This window comes from Echeneis naucrates, chromosome 4, assembly GCF_900963305.1.
Source record: "Echeneis naucrates chromosome 4, fEcheNa1.1, whole genome shotgun sequence".
Lineage (NCBI taxonomy): Eukaryota > Metazoa > Chordata > Actinopteri > Carangiformes > Echeneidae > Echeneis > Echeneis naucrates.
In genome coordinates this window covers 7,063,296-7,087,406 of record NC_042514.1, presented here as the reverse complement: position 1 = coordinate 7,087,406, position 24,111 = coordinate 7,063,296, and the positions used below count along the sequence as shown (strand labels likewise).

General features: G+C 42.3%; 2 protein-coding genes across 3 annotated transcripts in view; both read right to left on the bottom strand.

Moving 5' to 3' along the window:
- Window positions 1–299: 299 nt before the first annotated feature.
- On the bottom strand, window positions 300–6,924 carry slc35a3a (solute carrier family 35 member A3a). 2 transcript variants are annotated; one of them, XM_029499709.1, is made up of 8 exons: window positions 6,552–6,924; window positions 6,262–6,471; window positions 5,293–5,447; window positions 5,073–5,195; window positions 2,790–2,964; window positions 2,091–2,209; window positions 1,802–1,935; window positions 300–1,683 (listed from the first exon to the last, which is right to left on the bottom strand). In XM_029499709.1, exons 2-8 carry the CDS (start codon window positions 6,449–6,451, stop codon window positions 1,593–1,595), a joined length of 987 nt encoding a protein of 328 aa, XP_029355569.1. In that variant the 5' UTR covers window positions 6,452–6,471; window positions 6,552–6,924; the 3' UTR covers window positions 300–1,592. The 2 variants fall into 2 exon arrangements, with proteins under 2 accessions (XP_029355569.1, XP_029355570.1); XM_029499710.1 differs by having other exon boundaries at window positions 6,558–6,924.
- A 731-nt stretch (window positions 6,925–7,655) lies between these two features.
- notch2 (notch receptor 2) overlaps window positions 7,656–24,111 on the bottom strand; it is a 42,095-nt gene continuing 25,639 nt past the window's right edge. The window contains exons 6-35 of the mRNA XM_029499435.1: window positions 23,725–23,847; window positions 22,955–23,188; window positions 22,197–22,352; window positions 21,927–22,112; window positions 21,332–21,445; window positions 21,090–21,203; window positions 20,686–20,919; window positions 19,216–19,326; window positions 18,882–19,074; window positions 18,334–18,479; window positions 18,115–18,228; window positions 17,884–18,003; window positions 17,612–17,764; window positions 17,264–17,492; window positions 16,765–16,966; window positions 16,308–16,461; window positions 15,674–15,858; window positions 15,436–15,568; window positions 15,034–15,285; window positions 14,719–14,831; window positions 13,495–14,033; window positions 13,054–13,395; window positions 12,461–12,603; window positions 12,164–12,368; window positions 11,853–11,940; window positions 11,550–11,703; window positions 11,150–11,469; window positions 10,803–10,950; window positions 10,542–10,639; window positions 7,656–10,369 (exon numbers count right to left, since the gene is read on the bottom strand). Of these exons, the coding sequence (XP_029355295.1) occupies window positions 8,933–10,369; window positions 10,542–10,639; window positions 10,803–10,950; window positions 11,150–11,469; window positions 11,550–11,703; window positions 11,853–11,940; window positions 12,164–12,368; window positions 12,461–12,603; window positions 13,054–13,395; window positions 13,495–14,033; window positions 14,719–14,831; window positions 15,034–15,285; window positions 15,436–15,568; window positions 15,674–15,858; window positions 16,308–16,461; window positions 16,765–16,966; window positions 17,264–17,492; window positions 17,612–17,764; window positions 17,884–18,003; window positions 18,115–18,228; window positions 18,334–18,479; window positions 18,882–19,074; window positions 19,216–19,326; window positions 20,686–20,919; window positions 21,090–21,203; window positions 21,332–21,445; window positions 21,927–22,112; window positions 22,197–22,352; window positions 22,955–23,188; window positions 23,725–23,847 (6,740 nt within the window). The 3' untranslated portion in view covers window positions 7,656–8,932. The remainder of the gene's footprint in view (window positions 10,370–10,541; window positions 10,640–10,802; window positions 10,951–11,149; window positions 11,470–11,549; window positions 11,704–11,852; window positions 11,941–12,163; window positions 12,369–12,460; window positions 12,604–13,053; window positions 13,396–13,494; window positions 14,034–14,718; window positions 14,832–15,033; window positions 15,286–15,435; window positions 15,569–15,673; window positions 15,859–16,307; window positions 16,462–16,764; window positions 16,967–17,263; window positions 17,493–17,611; window positions 17,765–17,883; window positions 18,004–18,114; window positions 18,229–18,333; window positions 18,480–18,881; window positions 19,075–19,215; window positions 19,327–20,685; window positions 20,920–21,089; window positions 21,204–21,331; window positions 21,446–21,926; window positions 22,113–22,196; window positions 22,353–22,954; window positions 23,189–23,724; window positions 23,848–24,111) is intronic.

The following is a 24,111-nucleotide window of genomic DNA, read 5'->3' as shown; positions in this document are numbered from 1 at the left end:
GCGGCTGGGCGATGGTGGTTTACAGTGTTATAATATGAAGAACATGAAACTCTGCTGTGTTACAGTCCTTTCTTTCAGACTGTCTGGCTTTTGCATGCAGTGTTTTTAACCTCATTAAAAGAAATGCCAAATATATCAAAGTGTGAATTTATTCATAGTTTATCATTTGCAGCTCTGATGTGACGTGCGTTGTCAACTATTACTGAGGTGGATTCTTGTCAGTATAAAATGTGAATGTGTGGCCTGCGTGATAGAAAACATCAGGAAGGACACACAGCAACGTGATAACACGTTTGGAATCAAAGGAAACATTTCTCTTTTATAAAAGATTCACATGTTGACAATTAAAATAATAAAGTTAATAATTATACCCGCTTTATCCCAAGAAAAAAAAAAAAAAAGTAGTTCCAAAGGAAAAACTTTGCTAAAGTGTACAGGTGATGGTTACTGTCTATGGAAATAACACCTCCCTGTAATGTGTGCTGTAATCAGGATCAGCACCTCAGTCAGTCCAGACAGTCGGGTCACACTTAGTGATATTTTGATCACTTTTACTTTGAATCACCAGAATACGGACATATGGAATTGGACGTCAATGATTGGTGGCTTTGAAGAGTCGTGAAAACTTACGCCTGATTAATGAATTAATAAATTAACAGACGATTTTGTTTATAGGCTACATTTGAAATTGTGCTATTATTTACACCTTCGATTAACATCATTTCAAGTTGCACAAAATTACGACAGAATCGAACTGTCCTTTCAAAAATTTCAATCTTTAAATAATGTTACAGCCTAGAAAAGCATTTCTGAAGTGTCAGATTAATTCATTCCTGCAGTATTTTATTCATACAACCAGATTACAGCTGGACCCCAGTGATCTGTATACTTTACCAAAGATGGCCCAGTGACTAAATGTTGCCTGGCAACATAAACCATTTCCAAAAATAGACGAACAAAACAGCACAATCGAGATAACAGAACTAGTGGCGGTGACTTCAACTACTGTAGTCTCAAGGCTTCTGTAAGACTGACCCCCCCCCAATGGCTGCAATGCTACCAATGACCATTTGCAGCCTAAACCACGGTTGCGATATTGTATAAGGTCAAAGCTGTGAATGCTGCACGTCTGAGGTGAATGAGCCAACAGTTTGGGCTGAAGTCATTCTGCTTCTGAAAAATGTGGCCTTGAAAGTCACCTCTCTTATTGTACATGTGAGACTGAAGTGGCAGTAACAAGGTCTTGGTGAACACAATCAATTGGTCCTGCCGAGAATATCTCGTCAGCGGTAATTATAGGAAGAAAGAAGAACATGCAATTTCATTTTGCCTGCTCTTTTTTTCTGACTGGTTACTCTTCCCAGCTGAGGCACTTTTGGTGTTTGAGAGCTACCGCAGCATTGCGCTTGCTTTCACTTTTCCTCTCCTCCGTTCCCAAACGTCATCCCTCCTCACTTCCTCCTACTCCTTGGCTCCTCCCTTTAACAATGACAATATATGATAAAGACCTTTTCCCCTCTTTTCTTCGCCGTCCTCTTCTCTCTGCCCCGTCTTGGCACATCAACGGGACTTCCTACTGCTGCCGTAGTGTCCTAAGCCCTGCTGGGGTTGGGGGACTGCTTGCCTTCATAGCCGTACAGAAAAGTGGCCACAATGACCAAGACGGCCCCCAGGAAGAACACGCTGTGAACAAGAGCAGATAACTGTCACCCTGAGAAATTTGTGATTGTGAGAAAGAAAAACAGATGAAAAAATCCACAGAGGAGAGATGGAGGTAAAGATAGCGGCTATTTCCTTTTACCCAGTGGGGTCGAAATCCTGCAGCCAGAAGTAGGATATCAGAGTTGACAGGATGATGGAGAGCGATGTAGCAAAGCCCTTGAGGATGTTGTCTGCATACTTGATGACCGCTGCTATGACTAGACCACCCAGCGCCTGGAGAAACAACAAACACACAGACACAGATGGACAAAGGCATGACCTGCACGGGCCGACAGAGAGTCCGACCCACCAAGTGAAGTAGTCCATTACCCCAGAGGCTACATAATATGTTTCACAGTTTTGGTGGGAAACGCATCGTGAAGAGTTACCTGCAGAGCCACAACAGTCCAGGTGATTGTGTTGTAACCCTGGAACATTCCCGACTCCTTCACCCGCTCACCGTCGTAGACCAGCATCCCAAACAGGCCAAACACAAAGCCAAACATGCCTGGAAACGCAGAAAAGTAGCACATAGAGCTGAGAGTTGAAGGTTGAAAATTCAACTAGCAGTCTTATAAAACAAGAAAAGTGTGTGGAATTTTGCTTGTCATATGATTTTAACAATTGCATTATTAAAAACTTCATCCAACTATTTATTTCAGCACAAAATCTAAATTCCCTTCATTTTCCGTTTTGCTGCATCCTTTTTTACAACTACTCAAACTCACTCGTCTGTGCTTGAATTTTTAACCCTGGTGAAAAAGCTCCAAGCTCACACCAGGAATCTCAAGAGACCGCACACACACCTCACACGTTCCAGGGTAAAAATAAACGGACCAGCAACATTCATCTTTACAGAAATGTATCGGAGGCAAAAAGCCCAGCTGGCTCCCTGCAAAGGGAGGGAAGGAAACTGCGCACAGGCTCACTTCTGCTTTACTGAAAGTCTGGAAATGTTTGTGGAGATTTTTGAAAGTTCTGTCCTCTGCATCGTCACATTGCTGCACTGAATAACATGACACGCTTCAGAAAACCTGGTTAACTGACCGGACTAAACAGTCCAAACAGCAGCTGGTTTAAATACTGACCCAGCTGGATGTTGCGGACCCAGACACTTTGCTTGCTCTCCTTCAGAATCTTCTCAAAGTAGACACCTGCAAAGCCGCTGGAGCAGCACGCCACCAGAACCGCCATCACACCTACAAACTGGGACCCTGCAGACAGGACCTCCTTCTCCGGGGCTGCAGGGGACTCAGAGGGCCACTGCAGGCACAAGAGAAGCACTGTGGTTATAATGACCCTTCATCTTCAAATACGGCTGCACAATCCATCAAAATATATTCGAAATGACATCATGGTGAAGTACAACAACAAAAAATTCTTTTCACAGACTGATAAAATCTGTGACAAACGTTCCGTGCATTGTTACCATGACATGGTGAGACACAGGTGAGTATCATCATCTACATTTTTCTTCCTGTGAAAATCGATAGCAAAACTGAAAACACATATAAACTAAAACAACTGTGATATTAACTTTTTTTTTTAGCTTGAAAATTTGTTCTTGAACCAGGAAACAGCTTGAAATTGTTTATTCCCACAATGTGGGAATGGAAAAAAAAAAAGTAAAAATAAAAAAAATTTTAAAAAAAATTGACCGTATGTGTTTCAGCAACTGATTTAAGTGACACCTTGCCAAGATACAGTTCAACACAAAACCTGCTGTTAAAAAACAATTTATTCAACACTTTGATCTTAGTTTAGGTGCAGACCATACAAACAAGATATGAAGTGCTAAGAGTGAGTTTTGGAGGTGCTGGAAGGCTTTCACTTGCATAAATACCACTATCATACCAACAGAATGTGATCTTAAATATTATACTCTGATCTATCTATAGATTTATCTCCAGCTTTGTAACGCTGGAACCCTGAAATTCATACAAAAAGGTTTGTCTAGTTGTAAAAATCCTGCAGTGTTTCAGCATGGTGTGCTGCAGTAAGCAGGAAAATGGGTATTAATGCCAAAAAAGAAAAATGCTGATCTCTGGTTGTGCAGAGTGAGAAATGTATCGTAGCAATTGTTCATTTGGATGAAACATATATATCAATGGGACGACTGACCAGCAGCTGCTGCCTGACCAACCAGACATTGTGGTAGTTCACATGGAGCAGAGACAGGCAGTTGTGATGGATGTGTAATATCAGCTGACAGTTTCAGCAGGAAGGAGGAGCGGAATTGAAGGGAACGATTCCCAAAGCGTTATTAGTACCCAGGTACAACATCTGTGCTCCTTTTCCCAGGAACAGCTAAGAAACCCTGTCAGCTCCTGAGCCACACACACCTCCGCCCCACGTGGAAGTGACAAGGAGCTGTAACAGCCCCGGATGGGTGAGAACATGCCCCAAGCATCAAAGAGGAAAAGTGAAAATGAGACGCTGTATTAATGGGAAATGAGCTCTCTTTAAAGCCGTGTGCATGTCGATGTTTGCAAACAGCAAAACTGTTGCTGTGTGCTCATATCATATTAAATGTGACAATTTCTTGTTGGAGGCTTGGGGACGTGTCCCACATATGACATTGTCCCATTTGTGCACTCGACCTGATCACACTGAGAGCAGTTAGGAAGTGAATGTTTGAAGATTGAAGATCCTGGAGGTTTATGAGGGTGGAGCTCCGTGTCCTCCTCCTCGCCGCCATTGTTTGTCTGTGTTAAGGCTCAGTCAGCATTGAAATCAGTTCCGGTGTGGAATTTTCTTTGTTTTGCTAAGGAGGAGGTGGAGGTGGAGGTGATTTCACAACCGTCAAACCCTAACCATCATCAGAGCGTCCCATGTGGCCACTGGTGGTAAATATTTATTCAGCGTTCTTGTTCCGGCTTATATTATTGTTTTGTTTTTCTAACCAGGTAAGTCCGGCTGTGATTAGGAGCTGCTTTTCTTTTTCTGTCCACAAGCAGGAATTTGAGATTTCTGAAACATCTCAGATTTTTATTGCTAACATTTGGCGGCTCAGGTATCGTTATGAAGGGGTTTACCTGACAACGACTTCAGTAAACCCACTGTCTCCATCAGGGCACGTGTAATTCAGATAAGGGGGTATGGACTAATTCACTTTCTCACTTTCTCAGTTTCTTTTTCTTTCCAATATGACAACAGCACCTGCCAAACCCGATCCGCTTGTCAAATAGCTGAATGTGTAGACTCTCCAGACAGACCGAGCACTCAGTAAACCAGGCTGGAAATGTGTCCATGATCAGAGAAAACTCGTTGATTTAAGTTTCCTTCTTCCTGTATTTCTGAATTCTGATTTGAAGTCTTTCAGTAGTTCACATTCTGGAAAAAACAAACCATTTCAGAGACCTGACGGTTACCTGCACAAGAGCCACTCCAGCCATGAGAATCAACAGAGAGAGCCACTGGTAGACGCCCAGCCTGCGGCCCAGCATGGACACGGAGAACAGAGCCGTGGTCAGGATCTTCAGCTGGTACGTCACCTGAAGGACACAAAAGAATGAGGTGCTGACTGCTGAAACGCTCAGAGAGCTCCTGTGCGTCTTTAACTCATTTTCTGCCACGCGGCCTCTGCCGTACCTGGTAGGTGGCTGCGTCCAGGTTGGACAGAGCGACGTACAGCAGGTTGTTCTGCAGGGTGTAGATCCCAGAGGGGATCGCCAGCTTCAGCGTTTCCATGGGTTTGTGGGCAATTTCCTGCCGCAGGACGCTGTTCAGAGCTCTCATGCTGTAACCTGAGGAGTGAAAACGTCAGAGTCAGACCGCTCAACATGCATCATTTCTAATTTCCAATCACCAGATGTAAGAAATCTTAAATATGTTTCTAGACAAATTGCACAGAAATAGTTTTTTAATGACGAAGGATCATCTAGTAGCATGTTTCTTGAAGCATATTCATTTCATTATCTGATTTAAAAAAAAAAAAAAAAAAAAAAAACTTAAGTAAACATGTTTTCTTCATCATCAAATTTCATTCATAGGACTGATTTCTTTTGAAATTCACAAATTCTTTTCTATTCCCGTGCAAAAGCATCAACCTGACAGACCGGATACAGATTGCTAAGTGGCTGAATGTGTCAGTACTAAATGCTGTAAATGCCTTATCTTCCATTTTATTCCAGTCCTGCATCTCATACTTCGACAACATTCACCATCTAAAACAAAACTTAGACATTCAATGAGGGAACTAACTTTTATTTACAAACGCAAAAATATTGACTCATTACTGTAAAAAAAAAAAAATTAATATATATTCAGCCTTGCTTTTAGTATTTCATGTTATCAGTGTGTTAACACTTGTGCTTCTTTCATTAATATTTGTGTGAGTTATGTCAGTTTGTTTATTAACAAAAAATTTAACTAATATTTTGATTATTTATGAATCACTGACGGAGCAAACAGACAGCAGCTGAAGTTCTTCTTTTATTTCCAGTTTAAATCGATGATAATTAATTTTTCATCGTGTTAGACTGCTGCTTTTTAACACACAAACAATCAAACACGTTGTTTCTGTTTCATAGAGGGTTGGGGTTTGTTGTTTGCGCTCACTGTGCTCCTTGAAGACCAGCATCACACAGGTGAGGATCTTCATGACCTCGGCCACCACCACCGCTGAGGAGGCCAGATACCGGGGCCCGTCGGCCTGCAGGGTCCGGGAGTACCGCATGGTGAGGACCAGGGAGGTGGTCTGGAACACCAGCACGCCCAGGGACAGGTACTTCAGCCGGGACGAGGCCATGGCCACAGGTCGGTGGGAGGCTGGAGGAGGAGGGGGGGTATTTAGGGATCTGAAGGTAAATACATGAAGCTCAATGAGCGCTGGGAGAAGATTTACTCACATTTACCTCCTTGTTGTCTCTGATGCCGTGAACGCGGACCGGACAGACCCAGATTAAAGTCTCGGCACAGAATAAAAGCCTGTCCAGGTCCCGGACTCGGACTCGGACTCGGACCAGGTACTGAGCTGTCACTTCAGCTCCTGGCGTCCATCGGCCCGTGTGCTGGATCTGGATCCACCGACAGCGGACACCTGCTCATTATCTGCCCCGGCTCAGCTCGCACACGGCGGCCACCATCACGGCCTGAAGGACCGACGACAGAAAACCACAAACCAAGCAAAAAACAGCTTCCTGATAGAGAGAGAGGGGGAGAAAGTCCAGAGGGGGTCGATCTCATACAGAACAGCCCGGAGCCACTTCCGTGTACAGACTTCTTCCTCCCCGGTGCTGCTCCGGGACTCCCGCCGGACTCAGCGCCCCCTGCTGGTCCGGATCAGGACTGCAGGTCTCCGGTCTGATGAAGGGCTGTTTGGGGGGGTTTTGTTTAGTTTAGTTTCCTGTGATTCTCAGAGATATGCTGAACCTTTCAATAGAAACTTTGTATTTAACATAAATTTTCATTCAATTCAGTGAAAAGTTTTAAATATTGAATGATATTTCAGGATTCCAGAGTGAAGACGTTTGTTGTCACGTGCAGTCAAAATTAGCTGTTAAAAACACAATGAAAGGCCAGATGAGGATCAGAGATCGAGGGGGGGGGGTTTGTAATGGTAATATTTTCAGCCATTATCGTCAGTATCTGAACAGCTGTCTCTGACAGAAACTCAATAATGATACAAACAGCCCATTTACCAACCATTGAACTATACTGCTGCTCAAGGTAATTTCAGATGCATTCAATGTATTCATAGGAACATGTTTTCAATAAAATACACTCCACAACTGTCCACTGAATTCACAATTCTCTGTTGTATTAAAAATATTAAATATGGAGATGCTTCTCTGCAACACTGATGCGATACAATCTACTGAATTAAACACTCTTTAAGGAGTGAGCATGTGAATCAACAGCACTTGATAAAGTTCTTAGTGTGAAACCACTAAAACTGACTGACACTGGCAGTCGACATAAATACTTAAAAAAATAAATAACACACATGAGCGTTGATCTATGAAGATCTGGGCTTTATTTCAGAAAGCACATTTGGTTGATCATTTGGTTCTTTTTTTCAAAGGTTTATCACTTTTAGTCTATCTGATATAAAAACTTTGGACAACTACTTCATATAGCATGTGTATTATAGGCTATTTGGTTAACAGAGAAGAGTAAAAAAAACAAATATTTTATATACAGAACATAGACAAAGAGCGTTGCATATGTATGGGAACTGACATGTACAATTCTTGTTGGAACTGCAGGCACATCGTAAGTACAAGGACAGTAAAATAAAAGGAAGACACTGAGAACATTGATGAAGCATGAATAATTTGGTTTGTATGCTCAGACATATACAGTAGTAGATGAAAACAAAGGCAACACTTCTTGTTACAGGATGTGTGTGCTGAGTGTTTCGCTGCTAAACAATTGCGCAATATTTTGCATACAAGGACAATAACTCATTAGATGTACATTGAAATTTGGACTAGATGTAGATTTTTTTTGGCAGAGTAAAGAAAAAAGGAAAAAAAACATATCAGAGACAAATGATGTTCCTTTTTTAAGAAGTTTAAAAAAGTAAAACAGTGAATGATTGTCTGTTTACAGAGCAGTCGCACAACATTATGCTCAACATCAACTATAAGAAGGAAGACAAAGAAACAAACAAAACAACATGAAATTGCCTCCTGACTTGGTTTATGAATCATGACAAATTAAAAACTACACTGATTGTAGTTAAGCAAAAGGCAAAAGTGTTAAATGATTTAGGTATTAATAATTTTTTAAGAAGAGGCAGTTTACAGTTAAGAACATGCACCTCTGTAACATTCAGAATCATTTAAGAAGTGCCAACAGTATTCATATAAAAAAACAAAAACAGACATCTTAAAAAGTCAAAACATCTTTGCCAAATTAAACTCAGTAACAACAAGCAGAATGTGCTATACGTCTATGTACATTTCATCATACAACAAACCAACTTGGTGGCACAACAGTAACAATGAGCGTGACAAAATGTTTGTTTTTGCATAAAGTTTCTGACTCAGCCAGAAGAGAGATGGTCGGCTGGGATTAAAAGGACTACAGTAAAGAAATGCTGTCTCTTGGTAACAGGACTTTTAATACCTAGCAGATAATAGTCAGTGATTGATAATAACAATGAAGAACATATTTAGAGAATTAACAAAAGAGGTGAGAAAAGCATTGGATGAGTTATTATTTGTTGTTATTTTAACTAAACAAAACCCCAAAGTCAGTCTTTTCATGCTTTCCTCCAGACACCCTACGCAAACACCTGCATGTTTCCAAGCTGAGATTGTTGAGAGGGCTGCTGCATCTGTTGCGACTGTGGCTGTGGCTGCACCTGATCTGGAATGTGTGTGTGGTGTGATGACGGAGGTGCGTGGTGGGGGTTCCCTAGTGGGGTGGGGCTGGTGGTTACATCAGACCAGTCTGAGTTGGAGTGTGGTGAAGAGGATGACCAAGGGTCTGGGGATTCTGGTGAGGGGGTGAGATACGGGTGCTCGCTGGGTGGGTGGACAGAGTGGCCAGGAGTGGTGCCCTCTGAGCCGGCAGTGGCGTAACTGTGCTGGGAGGGGGGCGTGGGGTATTTATCCACAGGACTCTGCATGGGCGCGTAGGAGGGCAGCGGTCGTGACTGGCCGTCGATTCCTCCGTGCCCTCCATGCCCGACAGTGTGCGGGTGCTGCAGGGTGTGGGAGAGCCCGTGCGTCATGCTCATCTGCTCAGGCATCTGGTATATCATGCCTTGGGTGCAGTGGAGGTGGCCTGCTGCCTGTTGGGGGTGACCCTGACTCTGGCTCTGCCCCTGGGACTGGGTGACCTGTACTTGTCCTGGCTGTGGCTGCTTCAGCATGGCCTGGCTTCCTCCAGGAGTCATCATCTGGAACGTGACAATGGGGGGCAGCTGCTCTCTAGTCATGGTGACGTTCATGGGGGTCAGCATGGGACCCTGGCCGTGATGTTGGCCCATGCCAGGATGAGATCCCCCCATCTGGTGTGGTACGAGGCCGAACATGTGGCTGCTGTAGCCACGCTTGGTCATGCCCACCCAGCCCTGCTGCTGTCCCAGCATATGGCTGACGGGAGGCAGCATTGGCCTGGAGGTGGGGCTACTTAGGAGGGGAGGGGAGTTTGCTGTTGTGGAGACGGTGCTGGACACGTCGCCTGTGTATGAGTGTGGTGATTCCAGGGAGTCAACAGGTGACATGGTGACAGAGCTCTCTGGGAGTCCCGCTGCCTTGACGCCATTTGCACTCCCTCCTGTGGCACCAGCTCCACCCACTGCAGCAGCCACCCCTGGAGCCTCACCTCCAGCAGGCTTCTTTCTTCTCTTCGCCTTCATGTCTTTTAGCTCCTTAGCTCCCCCACCAACGCTGCCCACCTTTGCCCCACCTCCGCCTCTCCTGCTCTTCTTCCCCTGTGGTCCAGGGCGCATGCCAATGAAACCGGCTCCATTGGCTCCACACATGACAGAGTTACCTCCTCCACCCATGTGGTTGGGTCCGTTGTGTGGACTGTGGACCAAATTGTACTGGTCCAGCAGGCGGACAATGTCGTGATGCATACGTTCTTGAGCAGTGTCGCGGGGCAGCCGATCCAGGTGATCAGTGATGTCACGGTTTGAGTAGTGGTCAAGGAGAACCTGAGCTGCCTCGAAGCTGCCTTCTCTGGCTGCCAGAAAGAGTGGTGTCTCCTCCTGAAGGAAAATGACCATGTACAAATATATTAATGTATGAGAAAACATTGAATCAGTTTTACTTCAGTTTTGTTTCAGAGGAGCTTTTGAAGCCTACTAGGAGTATTTATAATCAGTACACAAACTAGTAATTGACATGTGAAACAGAATAAAAGAAAACGCAGGAACAAACCTTATTGTCCTGCATGTCACGGTTGGCTCCATTCTTCAAAAGCACAAGAGTGGCCTCCACATTATTGACTGCAGCTGCCCAGTGTAGAGCGGATTTGCCTGAAACCATAACGCAGTGAGAAAAGACAAGGCAGGACTTCCATGTTAAAGAGTAAGAAATGACTGGATTCATGCATTACAGGCTGAAATGTGGACCAGTCATCCACAATAAAAGAAAAACATTTGACTAAAGACGTTGATCTATCAAATATTGTTTCCTCACCGTGGTCATCTACAGCATTGATGTCAGCATGGCAGTGAATCAGCTCCTCCACCATGCCCTCCACAGCTAGCCTGGCTGCCAGGATCAGGGGAGTAGTGCCATCATTCATCCGTGCGTCCAGTTCTGTTGCACGATTACGGATCAAAATCTAGGAGAACACAGAGACACAGAGCAGATTATAAATAATGACGCAAAGTAGATTTCAGAGTTTAATTTAAGTTTATAAGGCAAATACAAGATCAGACAATCATCTCATCTGATGTGAGTGGTTCATGTAAAAGAATGCAGGCAGGTATATAATGGCATTTTGATTCTACCCGAGTAAAATACTACTACGAACTACTCACCTGGAAGACACCCTGGGCATCAGCTGCTACTGCTGCATGCAGAGGCGTTCTTCCCATGTTGTCGTGGGCATTGGGATCAGCTCCCGCGTCCAGCAGTCTTTTAGCAGCGTCAGCTCTGGCATAGCGTGCAGCCAGGTGGAGTGCCGTTTCTCCTGTGCGGTCCGTCTGGGCCATCAGTGAAGCTCCCTGAGCAATTAAGTCTGAAATAACACTTGGGCCTGGTTCATCTCCTCCACTCTCCTCCTCCTCTTCTCCATGCAGGCTGCAGTCTTGGCCTCCACCATTGCGCAGCGATGCCAACATCAGTGGGGTGAAGCCGTCTGAGAGGAGATAAGATAATATTGTCATTACAGAAATGATTGAAAAGGAATCAGATGTGAAAACTTGGCAGTATTCTCACCAGGTCCCTTGACATTAACATCCAGGCAGTTAGTATCTAGGTCGGCCTGTGGGGGAGTGAGCGTGATGTCAGCAGCCTTGCGGTGTTGTATGGTCCACTCCCTTCGGTCAATGCCTCCATCCATAGCAATGGGCAGTAAGGGTTTGTCCTCAGTCTAGAAAAAAAAAAAAAAAGAACAACAACAGCAGAACTTGCATCAAAGGACACGTCAAACAAAGATTTTAACTGATAATTTTTAATTTTCACAGCTCCAATGCATCAGCTTTGTTTAGTCCATTAATTTTCTTTTTTCAATTCACTTACTCTTGGTTTCTTGGATGGGACCTCTTCGTCCAGCCATCTCTGACTCTGACCTCCATCAATCATGGCTCCATCAGGGGTCTTGAAATTTCTGATAGGACAGAAAAATACGCAAAACTGTAAGTGACATGAACGTTTCTATTTTAATTTATTAAAAGATATGCCATGTCCCAAATATTCTCTTTTTCGTTTATCATTAGGAGCTGGCAAGTACAACCAGTCTTCTTCTACTGATCCTACTTTTTGCTATAGTATTCAGAAAATGTTACCATAAATCAATTTTCAACAAGCTGCTCTTCTGTATATCAACTCACTTCATGTCAAAGTCATCTTGTCCTACGGGCTCTCTCCTCTTGTCATTTTTATTGGTCAAGAAGCCATCAGGAAGCCACAGGACACCGTGTTTGTGCTTCCGTTTAGCGGCCAGCATCCCCAGCACCAGGATTAACAGAACAATAACCACTGCCACTCCGATCAGGTACATCAGATAATTTATTTTATCTGGTTGTGGTGGATCACCTGAAGGAAACAAGGACAAAGGTTTCATTTTCACCTGACTTAATTTCACAGTAGTCAAGTGCCATTAACTGCTGAATGACAGGCATACTTACTGCGAATAGACACTAGAGGGTAAGGCAGTTCTGCCTTAATGTGTGCTGCTGCAATGTAGGACGCTGCCTCTTTAGTGTTGGAGAAACATTCTGCGGTGCTCAGGGAGCATTCACGGTTGTCGATTTGTAGGTGCACCCTTGACCTGCAGACAAATGTGGTAATAGAACATGAGCGAACAAGAACTATTGCCTCGTGGTTGCATGCCTTCTCCCAGCTAAGTTACAGGACATGGTCCTAAGTTACAGTTTTTAATAATGACCAGCAGTATCACAGTGAAATTGACCTTTAACCATTCAGACTTAAAATCACTTCAACACTTTCTCTTATAAATTTGTCTAAATTGGGATCAAAAAATTTAGAGTTTGTGTTGCAAGTTCTTTGGGGTCACAGTGACATTGACCTTTGATTGCTGGTTCATCGTGGACTGGACATCTGCAGCAAACTTGCTATAATTCCTAACATTACGCTCCCCATTCCTTGCCAGTGCAGAAGCATTATGACATGCAGTTAATTTGGGATTATTCTCAAAATACTGAGTTTTACATATATAGAGGATGGATTATCTGACTATCTTATCAATAACTGTCCTTACCCAATAACCTCCTTCTCCAGCTCCCTCTTGCTCCTGCTCCTTTGTACACATTGTCCCTCCTGCTCATCCTCACCACAGTAGGGGTACACCATCAACCTATTGTTTTCATCCCGCATCACATGCAGGTTGGTGCGCAGCAGGGCTCCCAGGGAGCGCAAAAAACCAGTTAAATCTCCAAGCAGTTCTTCAGGTTGAAGCCGGACCACAATAACCAGCGTGCCAACTGCCACTTTGGCTGGAATGTCAGCAGAACAATCCAGGCCATCCCAGCCACAAGCCTCTGTGTAGCAGCTCTGGTCACAGATGCCGTTATGATAGTGGTCTGCACAGTACTTGTCATATCTGTAAATGCAAAGTACAAAGGAAATAAGTGTTGATTAAGCCTTAAAATGTTTTTGATTTTTGCAAGAAAAAAAATTGATTAAGAGAACGGTCACATACTTGCAGGTGCTCTGTGGGCTCTCTTGGCACTCAAAGCTGTCAAAGAGGCATCCAGGGTTGTCACACTCCTTGTCACACTGTCCATTCTTAAAGAGATCCCAGCAAGGAACACTGGCAGTACAATTAATCCAAGGCTGATTCCAGTTCAGTGAGCAGTCTCCTCCATCCCACTGGCATTTATAGTTGTTACACTGATCATCACACACTTTGTCCCCTGCCTGTCGTGAGCAATGTTGATAGGGGCAGGTTGGAGTGTGTCGTGGGATTACTTTGGTTTCGCAGTATCGTCCCGTAAAGTGCATGGTACAGGCGCATGTGTACTGGTTCATGTTCATGAGTGGGTCTTTGATACAAGTTCCTCCATTTTGGCAGGCTCTTGAGCACCTCTGTTCATTCTCACATTGTTGCCCAGTGAAGCCTGGCTGGCAATGGCAGTAAAGGTGGCCACTTTGTGATTGCAGGCAGCGCCCACCATTCTGACAATGTAGCTTTGCACAGTAGCCTCCAACTTCTATTTCACAATTGTACCCAGTGAAGCCCTGTAAAACATGAAAGGTTGTTAAAGTGTGACAACAATGGGGTCAGTTTGGATGTTATTCTACACAGCTGTAAAGGGACTCAATAAATACATATTACTGTAACTAATACACGTCTAGGTTTACGAATCTGCTACTTTTCTACTATACCTGAGCCATGGTGTGGCCCTCTGAAGCAAGCATTAGAGCAAGACAGGGAGCAAGAGGTTAGTGAAAAGAAAACTGAGTGAAAAGATTTGTTTTAGCAGGAGAACCAAAAAAAGAAAACACAGAGGTAACAATGTTGGCCACCTGCCTTCTTTTATAATCGTAAATGATTATCAATGAGCTTTTTGAAACTCCAAAATCAAAATGACACACGTAACATTTTCTGCTTCATTATCAAGTTGGAGGAATATTGAATAGTCATTAGACACAGGGAAATATCACTTGCAAATGGAAGCTCAGATAAAATGAACTATTTTATCATCAAAGTGTAGGATTGTCACTGGTATTGTTTTTCTCACTCACTCTCAGTTGCATCTGGTAAACAGGGTGATCTTTGTGTAGTACTTTGTGTAGAGTTCATGAAAACTAAATGCTAATAAAGCCTGTTTGTAAAAAGTCTGCTGTAAAGCATAAAAGTGGAGAAGTGAATGAAACATGTTATCCTATAATGCTAAAAAAGGCCAATATGAAAGGAACTTACAGGAGCACAGGAGCAGATGTAGCCATGTAGTGAGCTCGTGTTCATGGAGCAGCTGCCACCGTTGTGACATGGCTTAGAGAGACACAGATCCATCATGGACTCACAATTGCGACCTGCATAAACGACACAAGCAAAAGAGAATGTTACACAGGAAGAAAAACAACTAGTAGTAACTACTAGAAAGTGAAATAATTCATTACCACAGACATTTACAGTATTGAAACATTTACATAAAAACACTATTGCGGAATTTATGACACAGAAAAATACTAGATGTTGATGTGTTGTCCCTGCAACCAGTTCAATTTTACAAACCCGTGTATCCGAGGCGACAGCGACACCAGTAGCTGTTGTCCAGTTGTACACAGTCAAGGCTGCCAGGAGCGTGGCACGGCCCAGACAGGCATTCATTGAGATCTCCCTCACAGTATTCTCCAACAAATCCTGGAGGACAGGAGCAAGTGAAACGGCCCACACCGTCCACACACTGTCCTCCATTGCGACAGCGTGGCTCCCAGGAGCCAGGTTTGGGTGCACAGTCATCCACGTTTATTTCACACTGAAGCCCTACAAAACAGAGAGCAGAAAACATGTAGCTCTAGGAAGTACAATAGCAAACTAACTCTAACATAAATCACTCCAGGAATACAATATTTAGTTTCCACTGGCAAAGTCAAAATGGTTGTTTTCATTTAAATATGTTATTTAGAGTCTTACCATGGGTTCCAGTTGGGCAGATACAGGTGAAGCGGTTTATGAGGTTGATACAGGTTCCTCCATGGAGGCAGGGCTTGGAGTGGCATTCATCAACATCATACTCACAGTTCACCCCCTGGTAGCCTGGTTTACACTGAAGCAATAAGGAAAAGAACAAAGGTTAGCTCAAAGTGTCCTTTTTTTAGTTTGCTTATAATAAAATCTGTATTATTACAAAAGAAGTTAAGAATTTACTTACTGTACACTCATATGTGCCCTGATAGTCCTTGCATGTAGCTCCATTGCGACAAGGGTTTGACTGACACTCATCAACCATCTCTTCACAGTAGCTGCCCATGTATCCTGGCTGGCACTGACATTTATGGGAATTCCCCACATTTAGACACCTCCCAGCATTCTTACACAAATAGTCCACATCCACACCTGCAATAATTTAGGAAAGAAGACAAGTGAACTTACTGATACAATTTCTGCCTATTTTTTCTCATGAAAAGTTGAAACCAACCAAATTTCTTTCAGGCAGCAATGAACAACATTTCATCGTTTTTTTTTTTTTTTTTTTAACTTTTTGGCCATTTTGTTGTCTTTATTGTGATAGACACAATGAATGAGTAACATGAAAGTCACGGAGAAAGTGTGAGAGGATGGCAACCAGCACAAGCCTTGGAAACTGAGCCACTGTGGTTAGGACAAAGTCTAAATGGTATGAGAACCATCAGGTCACCGCTCAATGAACAACATTTAAATGGCATATTTGGTTAGCTAGCTGAGTTGACTTTGTTTTTGTCTTGCAAGACTTTACTGTCACCCTAGGTATAGTTCTTTTCCTGCCCCTTCTCAGTCTGGAATAAGCTATTCTATTCAGGCTTCACCTTTTGTGGCAGCATAATCCTGGCAGGACAAGCCAGGGACATCACAGTACAGTCCTGTCCATCCCTCATCACAGTGGCATGTCCAAGAGGTTGTTGTCTGAGAGCAAGAGCCTCCATTTTGGCATTGCACCTGGCTGCACAGATTTGCAAAGTTCTATCGGGAAATAAAAATGTAAAAAGTTGGCTTCAGGTGTGAGAGAGACAGAATTGACAACCTTCTTGAATGAGACATTTTCAGTTGAATAAATGTAACCCACAGAACAGAGTAAAGTCACATCATGTGTAGTAACTAGGCTCAATGGATCTATAAAAACAGTTACATCTGCCCAGACTACCAGTCACCCCTTTAACCACCCTTAATTTACAAAACAGTCATTTAGCAGCTTACAGTCAGCATTGGAACCTTTTTTCTTATGATGATCATAAAATCAACAAGAATTCTATATCGACAAATTACCTGGCAATTTTGGCCACTGTATCCTATGGGGCAATTGCAGCGATAGGTGCCCAGACCGTCAATACAGGTTCCTCCATTCTTACAGGGCTCTGAGTTGCACTCATTGTACTCATGCTCACAGAATGGCCCGCGAAAACCAGGACGGCAGTTGCAAGAGAAAGTGTTGATGTCATCAATGCACGTCCCATTATTTAGGCAAGAGCTGGAGGGAAGAACAAAAAGTGCTTACCTAAAATTGCCTTCACACAGCCAAGCTGCAGTGAATATGCACATCAACTCCCTTCCTAAATTACAGTGTTTAATGATTAGCAAATGTATTTTTGCAATAATTTCATCCATTTATTCTATTAGACATTAATTGTGTCATAATTAGCAGATGGTTGCAGTGGCGTTTGACCACCAAGATCTAATTTACTCAGGCATTTATCATCAAGGATGAATGAACAAATTAGACATATTCACACAATATTTATCCTATGGAATTGAATGAATGGCTCACCTTTCAGTACATTCAGGGATGTTGTGTTCACAGAGGAGTCCATTAAAGCCTGGTCGGCACTTGCACACAAAGCTGTTGACGTAATCCAAGCAGATGGCACCGTTCTTGCAGGGTCGGCTAGCGCACTCATCTATCTGAGTCTCACAGCGCACTCCTTCAAAACCCGGGTGGCAAGCACAGGAGAAACTCCCAACACCATCCACACAAGTGCCCCCATTTAGGCATGGATCTACAGGGTAAATTGGGTGAAAATAATTTTACAACATATGCAGACTTCCCATGTATAACTCAACATCTTGGGACACTCTGTTGCTTCTGTCTGCTGTGACTGTTGTCAGAGGAACTCACGAGGAGAGCAGTCATCAATGTCTGTCTGACAGTTGTGTCCACTGTACCCAGATGCACAGTTACATGTGTAGCTGCCGGGGCTGTTCATGCAATGGCCACCATTTTTGCATGGATTATTTTTGCATTCATTCACATCTTCACTGCAACGCTGACCTATGCAATTGTGGATAATTGTTAGTGCAGGATCAGTTTAGCAGCAAGAATTAGCAGTTGTCATTGCCAACTAGACACACAAGCTAACAGCCAACAGTAGCTAATAAAAACATACATACCTTGCCAACCAGTTGGACACCGACAGGTGTAAGAGGTGTAGTCTGCTGTTGGATGGCACACTCCACCTCTCTCACATGGATGAGAGGCACAGGGAACCTGTTCGACCTCACAGTGTTTACCTATTTTGCGGGATTGAATAAAATTGCAATAACAGTGAATGAACATCATTGCTGAAATGACATTCCAGCTGGCAGTACTGCTTTTGCAAATGGAAAAGTGGCATTACTAACCCGTGAATGGTGGACTACACTGGCAGGTGTAACGGTTGACTCCATCTACACAAAGGCCATGGTTCAGACAGGGTCTAGATGCACATTCATCCATGTTCTTCTCACAGTTCACACCTAATGAGAGAGCATTATTCAGTGCCCTGTCTTTTATTGATTGGTCAAAAACAAATTACAAAATACTCTATTCCAAAACAAAACAATTAGTATGAGTGTTATTACCATTGAATCCTGGTTGGCACATACAAGTGTAACCATTATGTTGATCCCAACAAGTGCCCCCATTTTGGCACGGGCTGAGTTGGCACTCATTCTTTTCCTGATCGCAATGCTGTCCCTCCCAGCCAGGTTCACACTCACAGCGGTATCTTTACACATAGGAAAGGAAAGCACAAGTTAAACAAGTGAAATCAACAGCATAATAACAGCCATCTCCAGCATCCGTTCCAGCAGTTCTGTTAAAAAGAGGCTAATACTTGGATTACTATTACGATTACTATGTGATCGCAGTTGTGCAGTTTTTGAGCAGGGGCAACAGCAAGGCAGGCTGAAAGTATAATTATGGCTGCAACATAACCTTATTATCTAAATAAACAAAAAGACTATTAAAATAAAACTAAATGGGTGAAATTACTTGTCCCAAGGTAAAGTAAGTGACCTTAGGGGTCAGTTTCAGTTGCCACTTTATTATTAAAGGGCTGGATTTGGTAAGAAAAGGCTCTCCAAACATAAAACCTAGAGGTAAGAACAGCAGTATTAGGTCAACGTACTCATGTTGCTGTTCAATACATTCTCCATTCACACAAGGCTGAGCAGCACAGTGGTCTGTCCCCGAGAGGCACAGGGGACCATGCGTATTGGGTGGGCACACACAGTGGAACCCATTGAGTTTGTCCACACAGATTCCGCTGCTCATACATGGATTTGAGGAACACTCGTCGATATCCACATTGCATTTGTTTCCTGTCAAAGAGCAATTCAAAGAAAAGATTGTATTAAATGCACACATGTAATTGATGTGTTGATCTAAATATCTTGTCATTGTAACCAGCTTAAAAAAATGGATCTGTAACACTGATTTTAATAGAACTAAACAAATCCTACCTGTATATCCTGGGGCGCATATGCATTTGTACTCGTTAATGCCATCCTGGCACTCTCCATACTCACAGGGGTTGCTGGCACAGTCATCTTCGTTGATTTCACAGTTCACCCCTGAGGAGAAAAATGCATGTAGTTTATCATGTTGTGGAAAAAAAATCAACTTTTGGCTTAACTAAGTAAGGCATTGATTTGGGTGAAGTAGATCAAGGGAAAAATGTGATTGACCACCAGGGGGAGTAGGACTACATTCAAAAGAAGTAATGCAACAAATAGGAAATGGTAACAAACATGGACAAGACAGTCCTAAAAAAGGAATCTAAATATGACATATGTGACAGACAAGTGAGGCACATACTGTTTTGAGTGGGAGGAAGTAAGATAGTGAGTGAGGAGGAAGACCAGAACAGGGATTGAACAGAAAACAGAGCACAACTGAAGAGGTGAACTGTACAGAAACATGAAAGTGAGATCTGGCCATCTGATGCCAGTTTTGTAAAGTGAGTTCAGTGTGATGAAGTGATACAACTTGTTTTACTAATCTGCAGAGCAATTTGGGGTCACACAGATCAAAAAAGATCTGTGACAACATGTGGTCAACACCTCTTACTACACTGAAAGTTACACAGGAAGCTCTAAATTAGGTCAATGGTGGTCTTCACAATCAATTCAAACAATTGTGTCAACACAAGAAAAAGGAAGAAAAAAAAAACAACTCTCAGAAGGATATCAAATCAGAATAATCTGTTTTCAAAATTCTAATAATCTGGTACATATTATCCACACTGACTGAGATTTAGATTGATTCAAAATATTCGGTGGAGCTGCTGTCGTGTGCTGTGTGATGACGTGGGAGGGGAAGTGGAACTCAGTGTTTTCTGATTTTTGATATTTCTGTTACAGCAACAAATTGTCAAGCAGAGCAAAACTTATATAAAACTTATATATATATATATATATGTGCCTCACTTGTCTATATATATATCTATATATATATAGACAAGTGAGGCACATATTGTTTTGAGTGGGAGAAAGTAACATATATATAATATATATATATATTCAGAACAATCAGTATTTTATGACAGTGGAATAACTGGCAGCTATATGCTGTGGATGGGTCATGATTTTTTAATATTTCAATGGTCATTACAAAAAAGGTTAAAAGGTTAAAAGTTATTATTGTTATGCTGATTTTAAATTATGGATATTTTATTCAATTGATGCTGGTTAATAACGCTAGTAGTCAAACTGGTAAGGATAAAGAATAAAAAAGGATTGTTTTTTTTTTTTTATTATGATAGAAAGACGATTCATCAGATCATCTGCTAATGATGCTTTTGAAAATGTCTGCCCTTTTCCAGACTATTTCCAAAGAAACATTTCCAGAAGATTCAGTTTTCACAAACCATCTGCCTTTTAGGTTAATGGGTCAATATACAGGCAATAACATTGAGCGCATGATGTTCTTACCTGTAGTTCCTGGTGGGCAATTACACTGATAAGCATTGACCAGGTCGATGCAGTGTCCTCGGTTCTGGCAGGGGTTGCTGTGGCACTCTTGGACCTGGATATTACAGATGGACCCTGTGTATCCAGGATAGCAGTCACAGGAGAAGGTGGCGATGCCATCTTTACACACACCATGATGACATGGTTCTGGTACACAGTCATTTATGTTCTTCTCACAAAGTTGACCTGTGAAGCCTGTAAGAAAACATATTTTCTTAGAGGAATAACCAAAGTGGCTGAATCATCAATCATGTGACTGGTGTTGATTAATTACTGGTTAAATGAAACACGGAGCCAAATACGAGATAAATGAAACAAAATTGAAATGTGCCTTTCACTTCAACTTAATAAATTTTCTCTTTTACCTTCAGCACATTCACACTCATATCCATTGGGTCGGTCGATACACTTGGCCCCATTTAAACAAGGTGTGCTGGAGCACTCATCAATGTCTCTCTGGCACATTTCACCACTGAAACCTGAAAACACAACACAGAACATGAATAACATAGAAATACTATATTTAAAATAGATTTAATATTGTAAAGAACAGTTTCATTCAAAATTCATTTTCACCAGCTAAGTCATCAGCTTCATGTGTACGAACCTGCTGGGCACTCGCAGACGAAGCGGCTGACCTGGTCATGACATTTACCCTGGTTTAGGCATGGAGAGCTGAGACACTCATCCACCTCTATCTCACAATGTGTCCCCTCAAATCCTGCACAAAGGGAGAGGAACAGATTTTTATTGTTTCTTCAATAATTCAAATTTACATCACCCAAGAAGGCCATGTTTCCCGATCCTATTTCTTTGCAGTTTACAGGTTATGAAAATTGGTTATGAAAATAAATTCAACCAGTTGCACTGTTTTTTTTGTCTTACTTGTTTGTTAGCTGGATATCTAGAAAAATATGCAACCTTTTTCAGTGAAACTTAGATTTAAGTATGGTGAAAGGATATATCTGAAGCACTTCAATTTGGTTCCATAACGTCTGAATTGAAATGCAAATAACAGTTTTGGGACAGTTAAAAAGACAAATTTGCTAATGTTGTGTAGCATCAGTGGTGTGAGGCCCTCTTGAGATTGCTTTCTAGTAATTAACATTGTATATAACAATGTTGATTACTAGAGTTATACTTTATCTGGATGCCAGGTCAAAGTGGTTAAAACATAATGTATAATTTCTCCAGAAATGTACCAGGCATGCAGATGCAGGTATAGTCCCCAATGCGATCCAGACATGTGCCGTCATTCTGGCAAGGACTTGAAGCACACTCGTTGACATCTTGTTCACACCGTGGGCCAGCGTAACCCTTGACACAGTTACAGGTGAAGGATCCATCAGTGTTCACACACTGACCACCGTGCTCACAAGGGTTTGTACCTGAGGGTGAAGAGGAAAATGTTTTAAGTCTGAACTAAAGTAATGGATTGTGAAGGTTTTGTATGTACAGAAATTCATTCTCACCAATGCTGCATTCGTCCCTGTCTATGTTGCAGGTACTGCCAACATATCCAGGTGGACAATTACAGTTGAACATGCCACTGATGGGATTGGTGTCACAAAGAGAGCCCTCTCTACATGGGCTACTGATGCAGGCATCATCCCTATGACACAGCAAACCTGAAAAGAATAACAAGTTGCCAAGAAATAAGTAACAACATGCGTTCATACTTTGGGGGCAAAAGAATTCAGTATTAATAAATAAATACTGAAGCAAACAACCCTCACCTGTGGTTAGAAAACTGTCTCCAGAGAAAAACACAAATTCAAATTCTACAGTCAAATTAGGGGGAGGTTTATCCTATAGCAAAACTTCAAATCAGCACTTAAAGTGCAAATCTGTTTTGTGATATTTTGTATTTCTCATGGAACACATTCAGTGCCTTTTCCTTGGCAATGAAGCTTTGATGAATATTATGAAATTATCTGTTTAAGAAAATGTTGGTTCTGGTTTGACTTGTTTCATAGAATACCCTTCCATTTAAAAACTCCTAAGTAAGTATTCATAAGCAAGGAAAAGGTGCAGTTTCTGCGTGGAAGCCAGTACCAATTTCTTATTCTGTGCATTTAACAACTAATTTGTTTTTTTTTGTTTCCCCTTGGACATCAACAAACAATGACATAAAATCTTAACTGACCTATGGAACAATTCCGACCTTGCTGTTTTATCCTTTCTTGCATGATGTGAATAGTGTGCATGTGGTTTCCCACTATTGGCCCACCTGTCTTTCCATGAGGGCAGACACAGATAAAAGAGGCAACACGGTCGATGCATGTGGAGCCTTGGCTGCATGCAGCTGTAGCACAGTCATCAATGTTTTCAGAGCAGTCAGGGCCACTCCAGCCATTAACGCACACACAAACGTAGCTACCGATGAGGTTGCTGCAGGTACCACCATTCTGGCAAGTGTTTGGTTGTAGACGACACTCATCCACATCCTCTGTACAATGTTGACCTGTGGAGTTGTAGGAAAGAGGACATGGTGCATAGTGAAAAATTAAACATATGAGGTTAATAGCATGTTACACATAACTCATGGGTAACCTCGTACTCTGTTTCAGATACAGAAATCGTACAGTTCAAGAGAGAAATTTATCCACATTCAGCATCACTTTGGTTTTGCTTCCTCTGGTTGGACTAGCACAACATAAGCTCAGGCCCAAAGAAGCTGACGTATTTGTGTTTGTTTTGAAATTTGCCACACATCCCACACACGTTAGCAGACACACACCTTGTGTGGGGAGAGAGTTTTAGAAAAAGATACATAAAATATACATAAGAGACATGGCAGGAAATTTTATATAAAAAACAGACAAATTAAATTTTTTTCATGTCACTGCTCAACCAAAGAAACAAAGAAACAAAGAAAAGGCTTGACAGCCATTTCCTAATGATATGGCTTTGAAGTTTGCACAAAGTCAGTGCAAATTTCGTTTCCTGTGCAGACATGCAAATGACAATAAATGAAGCCTGAGCATTGAAATGCCTTACCAGTCCACTCTGGAGGACACTGGCAGTTGTAGGTGTTGACACCATCCATACAGGTTCCTCCATTGGCACATTGATGACCGGGGCAGTCATCAATGTTGTTTTCACAGTTAGTCCCATTGAAACCTGGCGCCATTAAAAAGAACATGAATTTAATCTTTCATTGTTTTAATTCCATGTACGTTGTCAATATATGCAAACAAATGCATTTTGTATGGTTTTCTTTCATGTACTTAATATTAAGGTCCTGGTTATGTACAAACAGCAGACATATATGTGTTGGTTGCGCCTTCTTGTGAACTTTGGCAAACCGAGAGCACAGTGTATCTAACCCAACACAACCAGCAGGATCAGACTGTTTACATCTCAAACAGCATAATGGAACAACTC

Bases quoted from the DNA above. Each gene is read 5' to 3' on its own strand.
- slc35a3a (XM_029499709.1), bottom strand. From the start codon at position 6,451: ATGGCCTCGTCCCGGCTGAAGTACCTGTCCCTGGGCGTGCTGGTGTTC. The intron at 5,448-6,261 runs GTGAGCGCAAAC...TTCACTCCTCAG, and splicing joins GCTGGTCTTCAAGGAGCACA to GTTACAGCATGAGAGCTCTG. The intron at 2,965-5,072 runs GTAACCGTCAGG...TTGTGCCTGCAG, and splicing joins CTGGAGTGGCTCTTGTGCAG to TGGCCCTCTGAGTCCCCTGC.